This window comes from Macaca thibetana, chromosome 18 (assembly GCF_024542745.1).
Source record: "Macaca thibetana thibetana isolate TM-01 chromosome 18, ASM2454274v1, whole genome shotgun sequence".
NCBI lineage: Eukaryota > Metazoa > Chordata > Mammalia > Primates > Cercopithecidae > Macaca > Macaca thibetana.
The window spans coordinates 27,018,447-27,037,340 of record NC_065595.1 but is presented as its reverse complement, the minus strand read 5'-3'; the positions used below and the strand labels follow the sequence as shown (position 1 = coordinate 27,037,340).

Below are 18,894 nucleotides of genomic sequence, written 5' to 3'. Positions count from 1 at the left end.
TTCCTAGTTATTTCATAGCAATTATTTATGTGTATTGATATTAATTACTATAAAGTACCTTGAGATTTGACTCTGCTGTGTAATTGCATGCTATTTGGACAACGAATTCTGACTATTTCATCATATAAAAACAAGTGCCGTGCTAGCACATATTTGATTCTCACTCGATACTCTGAATTGCAGAGCAGGGGCACGTCATGGGCAAAAGCAGGTTTCTTTGCTTTTAGAGATCTTGGCAGAGCTAAATGTTATACCTGTAAGCCAATTTGTTTCACATAGGTGTCCTGAAGCCAGTGTCTGAACTGGACAAAAGTGCTCATCTGAAATGAGAGTATTTCACCAGTGGAGCAGTTGCTATTGTGTTTGTTAAAGGGTTTTTGCTGCCTTAAATGTCAGCCAGTTCCAAAAAGTATTTATTTTGCTCCACTTAAAATATAAGAATTATGAATTATATATGGAAATCTTATACTTGTTCACTATATTCATTTTGAATACAACAGAAATTGTCCCTTAGGGATTGGTGATATATTCCATCTCGAGGAAGGGCCGTCTCACTCCTGTCTAGTACATTAGGCACTTTCCTATTCTCCGTATGTGGTACTAAGGATGGATTTTGCTAAAGAAGGGACCCATCTATGTAAAGCCATTTTTACTTCCATCAAAAGCCACATCATGACGTTTGCAGCCAGGATCACGGGGCCAGTTGAAAACTTGGGGATAGAAGACTGGGCATGCAGACAATTTTGTTTTTAGAGATGCTGATGAGGAAGAATAGCATTAAAGAGTAGGATTAGGAAAAAGAAAATTCAGTGACATAATCAGAATTCATGTGAAATATGAAAATTTTCAAAGTGAGAGACCGAGTTTCAAAAGACTAACAAATGCATGTACATTCTATTAAACTTACAATCACAATAATAATTTAGATTTCTTTTTTTATTATACTTTAAGTTCTGGGGTACATGTGCAGAATGTACAGGTTTGTTACATAGGTATACACATGCCATGGTGCTTTGCTGCACCCACCAACCCATCATCTACATTACGTGTTTCTCCTAATGCTATCCCTCCCTTACCCCCTAACCCCCAAGAGACCCTGGTATGTGATGTTCCCTTCCCTGTGTACATGTGTTCTCATTGTTCAACTCCCACTTATGAGTAAGAACATGAGGTGTTTGGTTTTCTGTTCTTCTGTTAGTTTGCTGAGAATGGTTTCCAGCTTCATCCATGTCCCTGCAAAGGACACAAACTCATCCTTTCTTATGGCCGCATTGTATTCCATGGTGTATATGCACCACATTTTCTTTATCCAGTCCATCACTGATGGACACTAGGGTTGGTTCCAAGTCTTTGCTATTGTGAACAGTGCCGCAGTAAATATACATGTGCATGTGTCTTTATAGTAGAATGATTTATAATCCTTTGGGTATATAACCAGTAATGGGATTGCTGGGTCAAATAGTGTTTCTAGTTCTAGATCCTTGAGGAATTGCCACACTGTCTTCCACAATGGTTGAACTAATTTACACTCCCACAAGCAGTGTAAAAGCATTCCTATTTCTCCACATTCTTTCCAGCATCTGTTGTTTCCTGACGTTTTAGGAATGGCTATTCTAACTGGCCTGAGATGGTATCTCATTGTGGTTTTGATTTGCATTTCTCTAATGACCAGTGATTATGAGCATTTTTTCATCTTTGTTGGCTGCGTAAATGTCTTCTTTTGAAAAGTGTCTGTTCATATCCTTTGCCCACTTTTTGATAGGATTGTTTTTTTCTTGTAAATTTGTTTAAGTTCTTTGTAGATTCTGGATATTAGTCTTTTGTCAGATGGATAGATTGCAAAAATTTTCTCCCATTCTCTAGGTTCCCTGTTCACTCTGAGGATAGTTTTTTTGCTGTGCAGAAGATCTTTAATTAGATCCCTTTTGTCAATTCTGGCTTTTGTTGTCATTGCTTTTGCTGTTTTAGTCATGAAGTATTTTCCCATGCTTATGTCCTGAATGGTATTGCCTAGGTTTTCTTCTATGGTTTTATGGTTTTAGGTCTAACAATTGAGTCTTTAATCCATCTGGAATTAATTTTTGTATAAGATGGAAAGAAGGGATCTAGTTTCAGTCTTCTGCATATGACTAGCCAGTTTTCCCAACACCATTTATTAAATAGAGAATCCTTTCCCTATTGCCTGTTTTTGTCAGGTTTGTCAAAGATCAGATGGTTGTAGATGTGTAGTGCTATTTCTGAGGCCTCTGTTCTGTCCTGTTCATCTATATATCTGTTTTGGTACCACTACCATGCTGTTTTGATTACTGTAGCCTTGTAATATAGTTTGAAGTCAGGTAGTGTGATGCCTCCAGCTTTGTTCTTTTTTGCCTCGGATTCTCTTGGCTATACGAGCTCTTTTTTGGTTTCATATGAAATTTAAAGTACTTTTTTTCCAATTCTGTGAAGAAAGTCAATAGTAGCCTGATGGGGAGAGCATTGAATCTATAAATTACTTTGGGCAGTGTGGTCATTTTCATGGTATTGATTCTTCATATCCATGAGCATGGAATGTTTTTCCATTTGTTTGTGTCCTCTCTTATTTCCATGAGCAGTGGTTTGTAGTTCTCTTTGAAGACGTCCTTCACATCCCTTGTAAGTTGTATTCCTAGGTATTTTATTCTCTTTGTAGCAATTGTGAATGGGACTTCACTCATGATTTGGCTCTCTGTCTATTTTTGGCATATAGGAATGCGTGTGATTTTTGCACATTGAGTTTGTATCCTGAGACTTTGCTGAAGTTGTTTATCAGCTTAAGGAGATTTGGAACTGAGATGATGGGGTTTTCTAAACATATAATCATGTCTTCTGCAAACAGAGACAATTTGACTTCCTCTTTTCCTAATTGAATACCCTTTATTTCTTTCTCCTGCCTGATTGCCCTGGCCAGAACTTCCAACACTATGTTGAATAAGAGTGGTGAGAGAGGGCATCCCTGTCTTGTGCCAGTTTTCAGAGGGAATGCTTCTAGTTTTTGCCCATTCAGTATGATATTGGCTGTGGGTTTGTCATAAATAGCTCTTATTATTTTGAGATATGTTCCATTTATGTGTCCAGGAATTTATCCATTTCTTCTAGATGTTCTAGTTTGTTTGCATAGAGGTGTTTTTAGTATTCTCTGATGGTAGTTTGATTTCTGTGGGATTGGTGGTGATATCCCCTTTATCATTTTTGATTGTGCCTATTTGATTCTTCTCTCTTTTCTTCTTTATTAGTCTGGCTAGCAGTCTATTTTGTTGATCTTTAAAAAAAAAAAAAAAAACAGCTTCTTGATTCACTAATTTTTTGAAGGGTTTTTCCTGTCTCTATCTCTTTCAGTTCTGCTCTGATATTAATTATTTCTTGTCTTCTGCTAGCTTTTGAATTTGTTTTCTCTTGCTTCTCTAGTTCTTTTAATGGTGATAGTATGGTGTTGGTTTTAGATCCTTTCTGCTTTCTATTGTGGGCTTTTATAGCTATAAATTTCCCTTACACACTGCTTTAAATATGTCCCAGGGATTCTGGTACATTGTGTCTTTGTTCTCATTGGTTTCAAAGAACATCTTTATTTCTGCCTTAATTTTTTTATTTACCCAGTAGTCATTCAGGAGCAGGTTGTTCAGTTTCCATGTAGTTGTGTGGTTTTGAGTGAGTTTCCTAATCTTGAGTTCTAATTTAATTGCACTGTAGTCTGAGAGACTGTTATGATTTCTGTTCTTTTCCATTTGCTGAGGAGCATTTTACTTCCAATTATGTGGTCAATTTTACAATATGTGTGATGTGCTGTGAAGAATGTATATTATGTTGATTTGGGCTGGAGAGTTTTGTAAGTGTCTATTAGGTCTGCTTGGTCCAGAGCTGAGTTCAAGTACTGGATATCCTTGTTAATTTTCTATCTCGTTGATCTAATATTGACAGTGGGGTGTTAAAGTTTCCCACTGTTATTGTATGGGAGTCTAAGTCTCTTTGTAGGTCTCTAAGAACTTACTTTATGAATCTGGGTGCTCCTGCATTGGGTGCATATATATTTAGGATAGTTAGCTCTTCTTGTTGCATTGATCCCTTTACCATTATGTAATGGTCTTCTTTGTCTCCTTTTATCTTTGTTGGTTTAAAGTCTGTTTTATCAGAGACTAAAATTGCAACCCCTGCTCTTTTTTTGTTTTCCATTTGCTTAGTAAATCTTCCTCCATCCCTTTATTTTGAGCCTCTGTGTGTCTTTGCCTGTGAGATGGGTCTCCTGAATACAGCACACTGATGGGTCTTGACTCTATCCAATTTGCCAGTCTGTGTTTTTTAATTGGAGCATTTGCCTGTTTACATTTAAGGTTAATATTGTGAATTCGACCCTGTCATTATGATGCTAGCTGGTTATTTTGCCCATTAATTGATGCAGTTTCTTCATAGTGTCAATGTTCTTTACGATTTGGTATGCTTTTGCAGTGGCTAGTACTGGTCGTCCCTTTCCATGTTTAGTGCCTCCTTCAGGAGCTCTTCTAAGGCAGGCCTGGTGGTGACAAAATCTCTCAGCATTTGCTTGTCTATAAAGGATTTTATTTCTCTTTCATTTATAAAGCTTAGTTTGGCTGCATATGAAATTCTGGGTTGAAAATTCTTTAAGAGACCTGGTGTGGTGGGTCATGCATGTAATCCCAGCACTTTGGGAGGCTGAGGCAGGTGGATCATGAGGTCAGGAGTTCAAGACCAACCTGGCCAAGATGGTGAAACCTCCTGTCTACTAAAAATACAAAAATCAGCTGAGCATGTTGGTGGGCACCTGTAATCCCAGCTACTCACGAGGCTGAGGCAGATAATTGCTTGAACCTGGGAGGCGGAGGTTGCAGTGAGCCAAGATCATGTCACTACACTCCAGCCTGGGCAACAGAGCAAGACTCCATCTCAAAGGAGAAACCAGTCCAAACTGTCTGCAAATTCCAAAAACCAGAATGCCTCTTCTCCAAAAGATCACAACTCCTCACCAGCATGGGAACAAAACTGGACAGAGAATGAGTCTGATGAATTGACAGAAGTAGGTTTCAAAAGGTGAGTAATAACAAATTCCTCCAAGCTAAAGGAGCATGTTCTAACCCAATGCAAGGAAGCTAAGATCCTTGAGAAAATGTTGGTTAGATGAATTGCTAACTAGAATAACAAGTTTAGTAAAGAACATAAATGACCTGATGGAGCTGAAAAACACAGCACGAGAACTTCGTGAAGCATACACAAGTATCAATAGCTGAATTGATCAAGCGGATGAAAGTATAGTGTAGATTTTATTTCAAAAATGCAGAAAAGGTAGAAAAGGAAAAATTGAAAGAAGGAAGGAAATAAAACATCATAAACATATTATTGTCCCTTTAATGGCTAAACCGGTGTTTAAAATATAATGTGGGTTAATTGCAATCCATCTTCAATAGAGAGAATTATTTAAGGCAGATTTTTGAGGAAAATTGTGAAATTTCTTTCCCTGGATGAATATTTTTAATGTGGCATTTACAGACCCTTTAATAAAAAGCTGGCCCATTGGAGATAAAGGAGGAGCATAGAGAAACAGCCACAGGAACCTCATTTGTGAGATGCACAATTCACAGAGGAACACAGAGACCAGTCTAGTGGAAGCCAAAGCATTTTCACTTTCCCAGAACTTCTCCTGTGAAATTACAAACCCTTTCTGATGAATAATTTTCTCCAACCCAACAATTATCTTGGGAACCCTTGAAAGAGCCTGCCTTTCCCTCCTAAGCAATGCCTGCAATCTAACATTTCGCAAGCATCCTCTGAGACCTGTGACTGGAAGGAATTGCTAGCAAGGAGGCCCACATTAAGGCAAACTTTCTTATGGGAACAAAGAGGAGAGGACTTGATGTCATCTCTCTCAGGCCAGTGGCACAAAGATACCCAAAGTTGGGTCTTGGCTAAAAATTGACCATTGGTCATATTCTCCTTTAGACTAAATGAGTCCAAAGTTAAACCTAAGTAATTTGCATTGTCTCTATAGAACCACACTCACAAAAATCTCATTATACAACACTGTTTGAATACAAGCACATAAGTGTTCCTCTCCCCTTTACAGTCTTAAAAGAAATTTAGTGCCTTGTATAACACCTACTCAAAGCCTCGCATCTGAGAGCCTACATCACCAAGGATTTGCTGGTTTGCTTGCAGCCGTACACATTATCCTTAATAGTGTGCATTCATTTGCTCTTTTTTTCTTCTTTGGTAGGATTTCCTAGCCTGGAAATAAGACACTTCTCTTCAAACTCTTTGGGATTCTCTCATTTCCTGCCTTGATTCATTTCCCTTGTTCAAAGAAATCTTTTATCAAGTCTCTGCCTGTATTTTGGCTCTGATTGTTGTATGTCTACATCCTGTGTTCAGCCAACCTTGTATCTTTCTACCTTCATCTCTGAATGGGATAAGCCTGGAGGCTGCTCAGTGACCCAGAAGACCTCTAACCCCTTCTGAATATAGAAGAATGAGTATAAATACCTTCTGAAGACACATTTCACTTCTGCATAACTTTAATTCTATGTCTTGATCTTTTGTATCTTAAATCTCTATTCCCTTCAGCATTATCAGATTTTCTTTCTATTCCTCTGCACTTTGCTGACCTCATTGAGCCTCTGGGAGACTTGTCTCAAAATTATCTCATTAATTATCTTGAAATATTTCCTGGTTACAAATTCTCTTTCAAAAGCAAGATATTATCTTCTATCACCACATTTTGATTTACCTGACAAAAATTTAATAAGAAATAAGTCATCAGAAAAAATATTTTATTAACACTTAAACCTACTATGCAGCTCGTTTCACTTGAAGTTTAACCTGGACTTGTTAACTTTGAATATGAATGAATAGTTCAGGTTCACTCACTGTCATTAACAAGAGAAACTTCTTTGAAAACATTTTATTCTGTCTTACCTGTGTTCTCTGAAAAAAAAGTGTATTTCCATATACAAAGCTTTCCAAATGCCCATAGGCAGTCACAGTAACTGTGCAGAACCTCTTCAACTACTGTAAGCTGCCTGCAAATTACAAGGTTTACTATCAAAGAGGAAAAATTGCAATTCTGCATTCAGGCAACTTGTTCTGGCAGAGTCATCTCTCATACAACTGTTTAGCTAGATGTGTCTCCATTTTGTTATGGAAGATAATGATAGTGGTTATTATTTGTATCATTTTATTAGCAATGCCTCTGAGCATCCTGTAACTCTGATTTGTTTGACAGTTGACATGGCATGTTTAAATCACAGAAAAATTGGCATATTGGCTGGTAGAAAATAATGCAGCGGTAACAGGGTTTGGTACATTGAATTTCACTGACATTGCAGCTTATGAAAGGAGAAATAACTCTTTTTTCTCTCTTCATCACTTATGATTAGAGGGCCCAGACAGTTCAGGCAACATAGTCAGTGCTCAATGTATTTTACTGCTCTTCCTCAAAGATAAATTCCTGTCCTGCTGGATCTATTTCTATTGTTTAAAGGGGAAGTGCTATCATGTTGCATAAGTATATGAAGGTAGAGGAATGAGAATGTTCATAACTTGGAGAAGAGACTGACCACATCCTATCACATCTCTCTGAATGGATTCAGGGACTCTTCCAGTGACTTAAGGAAAACAGACTTTGTCCAGGAATAATGAATGACTTTTCTTGTCTCCACTGCAGCAGTGAGTGAAGGACCAACTACCCAACAACCACCCATGCTGCCCCCATCTCAACCTGAGCATTCTAACAGTGAGGAGGCGCCAAGCAGAACCATCCCCACGGCTTGTGTTCGACCAACTCATCCACTCCGCAGCTTTGCTAATCCTTTGCTACCTCCACCAATGAGTGCAATAGAACCGAAAGTCCCTTACACACCACTTTTGTCTCAGCCAGGTAAAGTACTCGATTGTTCACTTTTGAAATTCATATTATTGGTGCCTCTATTTAAGTGCATGAGGGTGCTTGAAAAGGCCTAGATGTCATATGTCTTTTCAATGTTGATTACATGCCCAGTATGCTCATTTTTGTTACTGATGCTTGTAGTATAACCCTTAATGACCCACCTCCCAAGCAGTTAATTGGTTGTAGGTGCTTTTCATCCCTTTGGAAAGTTGTCCATGAATCCTGGAAGCCAGTCCACCATTTTTAATATGTGCTATAAGGTGTGCTTGCTAGAGAATACTGGAAACATTCCTGATTCCCTAATTTCATTCTGCCACATGAGTTCTAAGGGTTAAAGCTAGACTCCAAGACTAGATGTAAAGGTATAAAGATCTCCAAAACCACTTTTTAGAGAAATGGATTGGATCTCATAATTCTTCTTTGTGCCTTTCAATAGTCATTTCTCAGGAGTTCTTACATATTTCAGAGTACTAGGCCAAGGAATGTCAGACCAGTGTTGAGTACAACTCAACTAATTTTAAAAATGAAGAAACTAAAATTTAGATTGATAGAAAGCAACATATCTATGGTCCTTTCTAAGAAAATAAGATGGCAGGGATGGGAAATGAGTCCCAGATTCCCAAAGCAGTATTGATTTTATTGCTTGGCCTAGTATCCCAAAGGGCTGACCTTGAGCTCCATTTTGTTTTTGTCAAGGATTGGGGAGGGAGAGAGGGAGTGTATCACAGAGAGGCAGAGATAAAAAGAGATTGAGGAAGAAAGAGGAGGAGGAAAACAAGAAACAGGTAGAATGAATAAATCAATAGATAAGTAGATAGAGATAAATAAATATTAGTAATTAAAATTATTTGAAATATTAGAATAATTCTTAAAACCCTCAGTATATCAGGCATAAGACAGTAAATTTCAGTAGGTCTAAGTAATCTGAGATGGCCTCCTTAGCACAGGCAGCTGAACTGGGTTAATCTACATTATGCTAATACATTTGACTACTTTTTTGTTACTCAGACCTACAATAATTTATTTTGTTGCATTAGTACACGAGCCACATAATAACTGTAAAAGCTAGAAAAATATGATTGTCTATGAAGTGTAAATGTTATTTTATATTAAGAATGTATCTAGTTGCTGAGATGACATTAGTTGATTTGTACGCATCACCTCTGATGTTCTCAACATTTACATGATGTGCAATATGTATACTCAGCTACGCAGCCCCTGGGAGGTGGGGTGGAGCATGAAGGCATGTAGGATTCCATTGGTTGGAATGAATGTTCCACTATGGAGTCTCGCTTGACACGTAGGCTCAGCACATGTCATGATTTCGTTCTACAGGAGATAGCCCTTCTCAACCCAGCAAATCCCACATAGGGACTGAAAAAAGGTCTGTATTGCCCAAGCCCCTCTCTCCACCCTCCCATGCATACACACTCCACACACACACACTTTATGCAGAGGATCTGCTACTTTATATGGCCCCAAAACTATGAAGTCTTTGATAATTGAGGCAGAGACAACTTGAAGCAAGAGCATTCATTTAATGAAATTCTGGTGCCAAGAGTATGCTTCCTTGTGATTTCTGGCTGCTTCTGTTTCCCCACTGCAAGCACAACCCAGGGAAATAGACCTTGAAGGAAACTAGTATTCAAGATAATTGACAGGTTAATTGCAACTGCTAACAATAACTAGCCTTTAATGCACAGGCCTGTAGGACAGGCATGATTCTGAAGGCTTATCACATCTCATTTGATCCTCTAAACAACTTTGTGAGGTAGCTACTAGTCTTAACCTCATTTCATGCACAAGGAAACTGAGGCACAGATAATTTAAGTAGCTTATTTAAGTCTATAGCAAGTAAGTAATGTATCTTTTCCTTGCTCTTTTCAACTTTAGAAAACCTGGGTTCTCAAATTTTAGAAACTAATTTGTGCCTTTTAGTTTATGTCTAATTTGTTTAATGAGAAAAACAAAGACTAATAAAACTACTAAGTCATTAAATTAGTTGAATCATTAAAAGAAAAAATCAAGAAACGTCTTAAATAATTCTGGACTGAAGAATATATTTTCTCATCAGATTTTGATGAGGAAAGGTAAGAGCCTTAACAATTCTATAGTAAAGAGGACCAATTTGATAGCAACAAAAAGTAAAGTGCAGTTGCAGCAGTTTATGCTGTTAATATTTCTCTCTGCTTGCAAGTAAAAACTTTAAGAATAAAACACTGAAAATGACATTCTAGAGGCCAGTTTAAATGAAAAATTTTACTGCACCAGTGATATTTAGTTTGGGACACAAGATTTGGAAATCAACCTATGCTCTGGAGTGCTACAATACCAAAAGGATACTTTTTTTAAAAAAGAAGATCTGATGATTGATAGATGGAACAGAGAATTGGCACTTTTTAACTAGTTATTTTCCTCTAAGTACATTAATGCCAAAGCTGCCTAAAGCAAAATCTGATACAACACAGTATAAATTAGCGGATTATGTCCTTCATAGAAGGGAAATAGAATCAGTTGTGCTGTTTCTGTACTAATTTCATCAAATAATAAGCATGTCTGAAGAGCCAAAAAAAAATTCTCTGATCTAATGGCAACCAGGCAAAATCTCATTTTTTAAATTTTCATTGTACACTTAAGAGCCTTCTTTTGTTTTTATTTGAACTTTTTCTCTCAAGCCATCTCTTCTTTCCTATTTTCAGATATCTCTGGCTAGAGTTTTTGTTTGATTTTATGTTTTTTATAGCTCCTCTTTAAATGCCACTCTCCCCCACTCAACTTGAGGCATGCCCCACCGTCCCTTTGGAATTATTAAATTCCTATTTCTTTCGTGTTTCTCTCTTATTGTCTTCCTGTGATTCCTATTCATTTCATAATGCCTTACCTCATGATTTTCAATTAAGTTCTCCCTGCATTGCTCCTGACACATGGTAAATAGCATGCTTTTTAAAAGGGCTGATGTTTACTTATTCTAATAGAAAAAGAAAATTAGCAGACTGACAAATCTATTAGCTGTGACATTAACTACATGCTTCTTAGACTTAAAGATGAAATACTTAGCGCTTTCAACAAGTTTTAATTCTAAGAAAATCATTACTTTAGTCAAACTGATTGATGAAGTAAAGTCATTCTCTTGTCAGCTTTTTTAAAAAAAAAACTCAAATAATTTTACTGTGGATTTCACAAGAAAGGACTGCATAATTAGTGATGAACTTATATTTACTTACCGCAAGTAATTACTTTAGAATATGGTAATGTGGGGCATTGCTCTAATTTTTAAAGATCATGCTAAATGAGAAACTTCTACTTTGAAAGCTTTGAGATTGGGATCAAGGAAGAAGCTCTTTCCCCACTCAAATTCCTGTGTGTGAATTTTCTTTTGTTAAATTTATTTTATTTTAGGTTCTGGAGTATGTGTGCAGGATGTGCAGGTTTGTTACATAGTTAAACGTGTGCCCTGGTGGTTTCCTGCACCCATCACCTAGGTATTAAGCCCCGCATGTATTAGCTATTTTTCCTGATGCTCTTCCTCCCTTCACCCTACCCACCGACAGGCCCCAGTGTGTGTTGTTCCCCTCCCTGTAGATTTTCATGGTCAACACAATCAGTCTGTGCCTTAGTTTTCCTCCCATTAAGGCACACAGAGCTATTTTTGCAGCAGTTTTACATGAGTCTAGGGCAAAACGTATTATGCAGTAATAGTCTCCATGGGGTTGCAGAGCATTTCGCAATATTTTTATAGTAAGCGGTAATTAGAAAGCCATTCTGTTGTCATAACGAATGAAATTCTGCCTACCTGAAAACAGATTCATTTCCTCATTTTTTTTCTTCCACCTGCTGAGTTAAAAATGTAGCTTACAAGACTCTAGGGTATTTATGGTGTTTCTTACAATTTCATCATCACCTTATAATAGAGTGCTTCCATCTTTTAATGCTTTATCTATAGACGTGAATAACTGTGAGATCTTTACACATTTCATGGAGGCTGCAATCGCCACACTTTGCAAATCATAAATGTAGACATGTAAGTGATTTGGCTTAGTCCCCTTTCAGGTTACATAGAAAATGTTTGATAGAGTGTTGGGCTTATTGCATTATAGATCTGACATAAATTTTACAAAGGGCCAAGATAGGGTGTGTGGTTTTTTTTCTTCTTTACTAGTTAAAATTCCTTTTAGCTGTGGAATGATCAGCTGCCCTTTAAATGAACCTGGGTTAGGAGACCATTTGTCTTCCAGAGATGTAACTCTAAAGGGAAAGAAAATGTGATCTCTTAAATAGAGTCTTTTATATCATAATACTCTTTTATAACATTAGCCCCCTGGACCTCTTGAAACTTTGTAAAACTCCATAAGTACTATATTTTCCTTCATTTACACATTGCATTTTACACACATATATTTATAAAAGCAAAACTCCACAGCATTCTGATCTTTTCCATCTTCAAGGGATCAATATGTCAGCGAACATGACAAGACCAAAACTTACTTCATTGTACTGCGAAATTGAGTTTGATTTTCCCCGTGCAAATTGTGGCATGTGCTTCAATTTGTCTGAAGACTGAGGACAAGGAGTGGGTGGAGGTGGCTGACAGTGGACAGAAAAAACGTTTGATTTATATTTTATGGATGGTTAGGAAATCATGTATTCCTGCTGTAACCTGATCTTCTTGGCAGGCCCTATTTCAGTAAATCTGCTATCACACAAAACTGCCAATAAATAACTATAATGCATTAATACAATTGCTTTCCCTGAGCCACTTGTAGGCCGCCATTGCGGGTATTCATCAAGAATACCACACAAATGTTCCATTCTGCTAAAATCAGGCAGAGGTCATGGGAGATCAGACATCCTTTACCAGGTGACACAGGAGGGTCATTTTAAAGGCCAGTCAGATAGAATAAATCGTTGGCACAGCTAAATAGGAGAGATGTGTTGATTTGGTGTTATTGAAGCCAATACGTCCAATCAATGCTACAGTGGAAAATTACACTACATCTTTTTACATAAGTTGTGTCTCATGTGAAAGCTATCTGTGTGGCTTTTTGGTAGACATCTCCTTGAAATTTTTTCTGTCCTCACTCCTAACGGATTGTAATAGGTGAAATTTGCTTCAATTTGGTCTGGTCATCCTAAATTTTCCATTGGTAAAATGTAATTAAGGCAAATTTGCTTTAAGTATCAATAATGTTTGTGACTCTGGAACCTACTTGGTGGTTTAATAAATTAGTATTCCTCTACTATGAGGGTTTAGTAAATAAATATTAATAGGAAAAGAGCTCTGTTAATTGCCCAGAGGATAGAGAAATAATTTCTAGAAGAGTCATTATGAGTAAGCCATGTAATTGATGCCCTATTTATAAGTGACAAAGCAGAGGCCTAAGAAGGTTAGGCAGCTTGCCCAAGGTCAACAATTGAGGTAACAGCCAAACGTAAAGAATTTGGAGAAATGTAACTTTGAAAATAAAGGATATTACCTAGCTTTTTTTTTTTTTTTGTGATGTTAACAGTTATTCTTAGAGTGACTTTTTCCTCCCTAAAATGGGTCTTCTAGGATCCTAATAATTAAATATTCTTTAGGAAGAACTACATCAGGTAGGTTAAGTCATTTAGCTGAGTGTTTGAGTAAACATTTTATTCCTTTACGTTGGCATTACATGGAGAGATGTTATAGCAAAAGTAGCAACTAGCTGGAGCACTCTGGAATAGCTGCCATCTGCCTTCCACTCACCTGTCCAGTTTGCTGAGTATCCCTCTGTGGTAAGGCAGGAAGCCAGGGGCTGACATCTGACATCTGTTGCTGTCACCACCACTGATGGCCAGGGCTTTGGAAGCCAACTGAAAAATAAAGATGAGCATATAAGAGTTTAAGGCATGTGGGATTATTACTCACAGTGAGAGCTGGAGAGTGTGACCATAGGTCAATGAGAGCGAAAACTGAACAGTTTGTATTTTAGGGAGGGAGTGAATGACTACAGTTGAAAAGTTTGAGTCTCTTTTTTGAAAGGTTTGCCCAATTATGAGAAGATATTGCATCAAGAATTGTTAGATCATATATGAAATTGAAGATAAGTATCAACCTAATACAATGAAACTCTGAGTTTAAAGTATTCAGTGGCCATCCAGATAATCATAAGAGAAAGTTAAAAACAATGTTTTCAGAACTTTGTAACCTAATAGAAACATAATTTAAAACATGTATGTTACAAAGAACGTCCTTGGATTATACTGCAGAGTGGGTGGCCACATGAATGACAGAAAGAATAGCGAAGGAAAGGTGGGCAGTAGGTTGTTTTCAAGGCAGTAAATATTCCTTTTACATTTCTTATAAACTTGATAGGTCACATGGTTAACTACTGCTGTATAGATTTCGTTGTTGTTTTGAAATATTTTGAAAATAAAGCATCTTTTTAAAACTCAGCTTACATAAAAGTTATAAGGTTTATGCTTTATACTTTGTCACCTTTTTATAGTTTATAGAGGACATTTCCAAATAAGTGTATATCTGCCTGAGAAGTAACTTTCATCAGCATTACCGATACAGAGGTCGATATTTAGAGAGGTTGAATACCTTGCAACTTTTCCAGGGTCATATGCCATTATTCTTAGGACCTTCATCCCCACCCTTACATATGGTGGACACTCATATGTTAGTTGAATTGGTCAGAATATAACAAAATAATAAAGGTGAGAGCCAGAATTTGACTTCAGTTCTTCAATTTCAGGTCTAATAATGAGTTTAGACAAAGCAGAGCAACTTGTAAGTTTGTAAGGATATTAGATTAGATACTAGAAAAAGATAAAGGCAGATAAATTCATGACCATTTTATGACATGTTTAATAATCTGAACTATAAATAGCATCTTATGCTAAAGCCAAATAAATTGCATAGAGTAGAAACCACAGCCTTTGGAAATTCAGTAGTTTATTCTTATGAAAATAAACAGACATGCAGTGGCCTCCATGAAGAAGAATAGCAGTCTCTGCATTCATAGAAAGGAGGAGGCCAGGTGCGATGGCTCATGCCTGTAATCCTAGCACTTTGGGAGGCTGAGGCAGGCAGACTGCCTGAGCTCAGGAGTTCAAGACCAGCCTGGGCAACATGGTGAAACCCCATCTCTACTAAAATACCAAAAATTAGCCAGGCATGGTGGCGTGTGCCTGTAATCCCAGCTATTCAGGAGGCTGAGACAGGAGAATCACTTGAACCTGGGAGGTGGAGGTTGCAGTGAGCCAAGATCAAGATCATGCCACTGCACTCCAGTCTGGGTGACAGAGAAAGACTCCATCTCAAAAAAAAGAAGGCGTGTGAATCAGTGGAAGTCAGAGTCCTAAGCACTAGTCTCTCCATCATGCCAACTACAGAACTGATTTTGCCCCTCTGAATCTCACTTTTCTCATCTGGGAAATCAGATGGTCTTTCCTCTTTAAAGAGGAAGGAAACATGAAATTCTACAACCTTATTTACTACAGAAATAAGGGTAGATATTCTTCCTTTCTCCTTTTTGTTTTGTGAAAGACTACAAGTAAGAGAAAGGTTTTAGTTTGAATGAAGATTTTGAGACTCATGGTATACATTTTAAGTATTCAAAGTAGTTGACAGAGTTCTTTAAAGTTCTTCAGTGAGCGTCAAGTTACAGTTGCTTTCTTTGGCAGCAAGGGGAAATGCTGAAATAAAGTGCTCACATAAACCTCTGTGCTAATGGACTATTGAAAATGTGTTACGAAAAATCTAACGCACTGAAAGCAAACGAAAAGTCTCTGTGATATTAAAATAAACAGAGTTTAACCATCAGCAACCCATTTCTAAAGACATGACCTGTAGTACCTACAAGACTGTGTGACAAACAGTCTTCGACTTTGAATGTTTATAACTCTTATCTTACTAGCAGGGACTTATAAACAAATTCAAGTGCCATGTTAAACATCTTGTGTGTGTTCCAGCATTGACTTTCATCATAGGCTTGCAGAAGGATTGATGTTCTTATTTCCAGGATCTCTTTATTTACCAGAATGTCAAGGCTCTTAGAGGAGAATGCCTTTATCTTGTGTGGTAAAAGGGATTCTAACAAGCTTTTTTAGTAGAAAACAATGATAAGTAAGCCCTATTCATGAAACCATATGCCTCTCATTTTGAAATGAATAATTGCACGTACAGGCTTATAAGAATAATGGCACTTGTAGTGACTGCTATTTTCAACATATTTTTCAAAGTACTCTTCTAAAACATTCTTCTTTGACATTTCTGATTATTTTACCCAGCAAGTTGTATGATTTTTCTACTTTTGAGGTCACCTAAGTAAGAATTTTCTAATAGAGGTCACTTTTTTTTTTTTGAGATGGAGTCTTGCTCTGTTGCCCAGGCTGGAGTGCAGTGAGGTGATCTCGGCTCACTGCAACCTCTGCCTCCCAGGTTCATGCCATTCCCCTGCCTCAGCCCCCCCAAGTAGTTGGGACTAAGGTGCCCGCCACCATGCCTGGCTAATTTTTTTGTATTTTTAGTAGAGACGGGGTTTCACCATGTTAGCCAGGATGATCTCAATCTCCTGACCTTGTGATCCACCTGCCTCGGTCTCCCAAAGTGCTGGGATTACAGGAGTGAGCCACCACGCCTGGCTGAGAACACTTTTTTTTTTTTGAGACAATCTCTTACTCTGTCACCCAAGCTAAAGTGCACTGGCTCAATTATAGATCACTGAAACTTTGTCCTCCCTGGCAGAGGTGATCCTGTCACCTCAGCTTCCCAAGTAACTGGGACTACAGGTGAGTGACACCTCATATGGATAATTTTTGTATTTTTTTTCTTTTTCGCAGAGATAGATAGGGTTTTGCTCTGTTGTCCAGGCTGGTCTCAAACTCCTGGGCTCAAGTGATTCACCCACCTCACACTCCCAAAGTATTGTGATTACAGGCATGAGCCACTGCGCCTGGCTAAGACAGCATTTTTTTTAAACCACAATAATGTGTGAACCTAGTATGCTCTTAAGTCAAAAATTAGCTTTTAGTTTTAGTGTTGCATTTACAAGAATATAGTTATTTGTTTATTTTCTTTTTTGCTACTCTCTGAGTGGTACCTCAGTTAATAGAAACAGGCTGCTTGGTGCACACATGCCTGAGCTGACACATTAGAATACTTGATAAATCTGGAGAACACATTATCTCCAGATTTGTGTTGATAAAACTGGCCTGATAAGTTGAGCCCAGTGAAGTTTTCATCATCTTATATATGAAGCATAGGATAATATGAAAACGAGTTTAAATGTATTTTAAATTTTAACAGCTCAATGTCTGGTGCAACAATATCTAACTCATGTATGCTATATTTCCCCACAAGTATATGCAACAGAGAAGGGGCGATGAAATGGACCCGTGTGTGGGAGAGAGAAGGTGAACAGAGCAGGTCAGAGCAACTGCTCAGAGCTGTCTGAATGTCATTCCCTGAGTCTAGAGAAAAGAGTGGCCTCTTTCATTTGAACGGGGCTTGCTCACAAATCATAAATCCATTTGACAGCCAGGAAGACATTTTCGCTGTCTCACTTAAATGGTCCCACTGCAAATGATCACATCGCATTACAACAGCATAGGTCCCAAGCAAGGCCTTATATCCAACAGATGTACATATTAGGCGGTCACTACCTGGCTTCTTCTCTCTCATAAATACTGCATCTCCTGAATTCCTCCTCACAATTGACCAATTTAATGTGATTAAAGCTTATGGAGTTTCCTAGATCCCAGTTCTAACTTCCAACGTAGCTATTCCCTGCACGAACTCTCTGCAAAGAGAATCAGTAGCAAGGCAAAGAGGGGTAAGAAAGTGAGGAGTAGGAAGTAAGCTATCGAAAGCGAGAAAAAGAGGTTATTTCTCATTGAGCACATGTAAAACACTACTGATGTCTTTGTCTTCTCACTGAAAAAATTATACATTTTGTTTTTATTAAGCATGTTACAGTATGGGTCATGTCCAAACATGATTTGAGATATAAATCTTAACTTCTAAGCTCACCATGGAGTGGGCTATCAAAAGCAGTGGTTCTCGTTTTGTGTGCCTGGGAACTACCTGCAGACATTATGAAAAGGCAGACTCAGATTCAGCAGATCTGGAGTAGAGCCTGAGGTTCTGAATTGCTAAAAAGATTCCAGGTTATGCTGAGGCTGACTCTCTGCAGATTAGAGTGTGAGGTAGTTTGGATTTTGAACTGATTGTATGCTCTTAATCTGGGGTTTATGGAAGAATTTGTGTGTTTGGTAACTCACTTGAAATTAAATGGATATTTCTCTGTTGGTATGCCTGTACATTTTTCTAGCAAATGAGTTCATAGCGTTCATTACTGTCTCAAATTATTTATTATCTATAACAGGTTAAGAACCACTTGACCTGCTGTTTTGTCATCACCCTCAATTTAGCTCACCTGTGGAACATAAACCAATGTCTGTTTTTCTTTTGTTTGTTTGTTTTTCAAGACCAGTTCCAAAACCTTGTACTGAAACAACTTTTCTGAATCTGAGGTCAAAAGCTGAGTACCTGTGCTCTACTCAAATGAAATTCCACAAAATTTATTAATTTTCATAGAAACACATGAGGCTTTTTACATTTTTCAACATGTGATGAGGGAATTAGTTAAATTAGTATTTATAAATTTGTCCCACTTCTGAAGCAAACTCTTATTTTTATTGCCTAAATGAAGAGCAATAGATCAGGACCACTGCTATCCATGATATGTTTTCTCCAAAAGATGAGCCCCTGTGGGGAACTGAGATGTGTTGTCATTTGAAGGGGGTCATCATAACCTGTCCTTAGCACTCCTCAAGTGGTACACTGAAAAGCACCTCCTGCAGAGACTTAATGCCTGCACACACATTTCCCCAAACAATGACTCATCGTTTAATAAAAATTTCCCATTCAGCCAGTGTCACCCCAGGGTGCATAGCATATGCAATCTGTAAAATAAATTTTAATTTTTTTTCTGGTGGTAAGGAGGGTAAGTGAA

At 37.8% G+C, this 18,894-nt stretch overlaps 1 protein-coding gene across 5 annotated transcripts in view; it reads left to right on the top strand.

Annotated features, from left to right (window-relative positions):
• The window catches only part of DCC (DCC netrin 1 receptor), a 1,219,717-nt gene that overhangs the window by 1,175,363 nt on the left and 25,460 nt on the right, over positions 1-18,894 (top strand). For 4 of the 5 annotated variants that reach the window (XM_050767870.1, XM_050767872.1, XM_050767868.1 and 1 more), the window contains one exon: positions 7,688-7,900. In XM_050767870.1, the coding sequence (XP_050623827.1) occupies positions 7,688-7,900 (213 nt within the window). The remainder of the gene's footprint in view (positions 1-7,687; positions 7,901-18,894) is intronic. The other variant, XM_050767869.1, reaches the window with a different exon arrangement.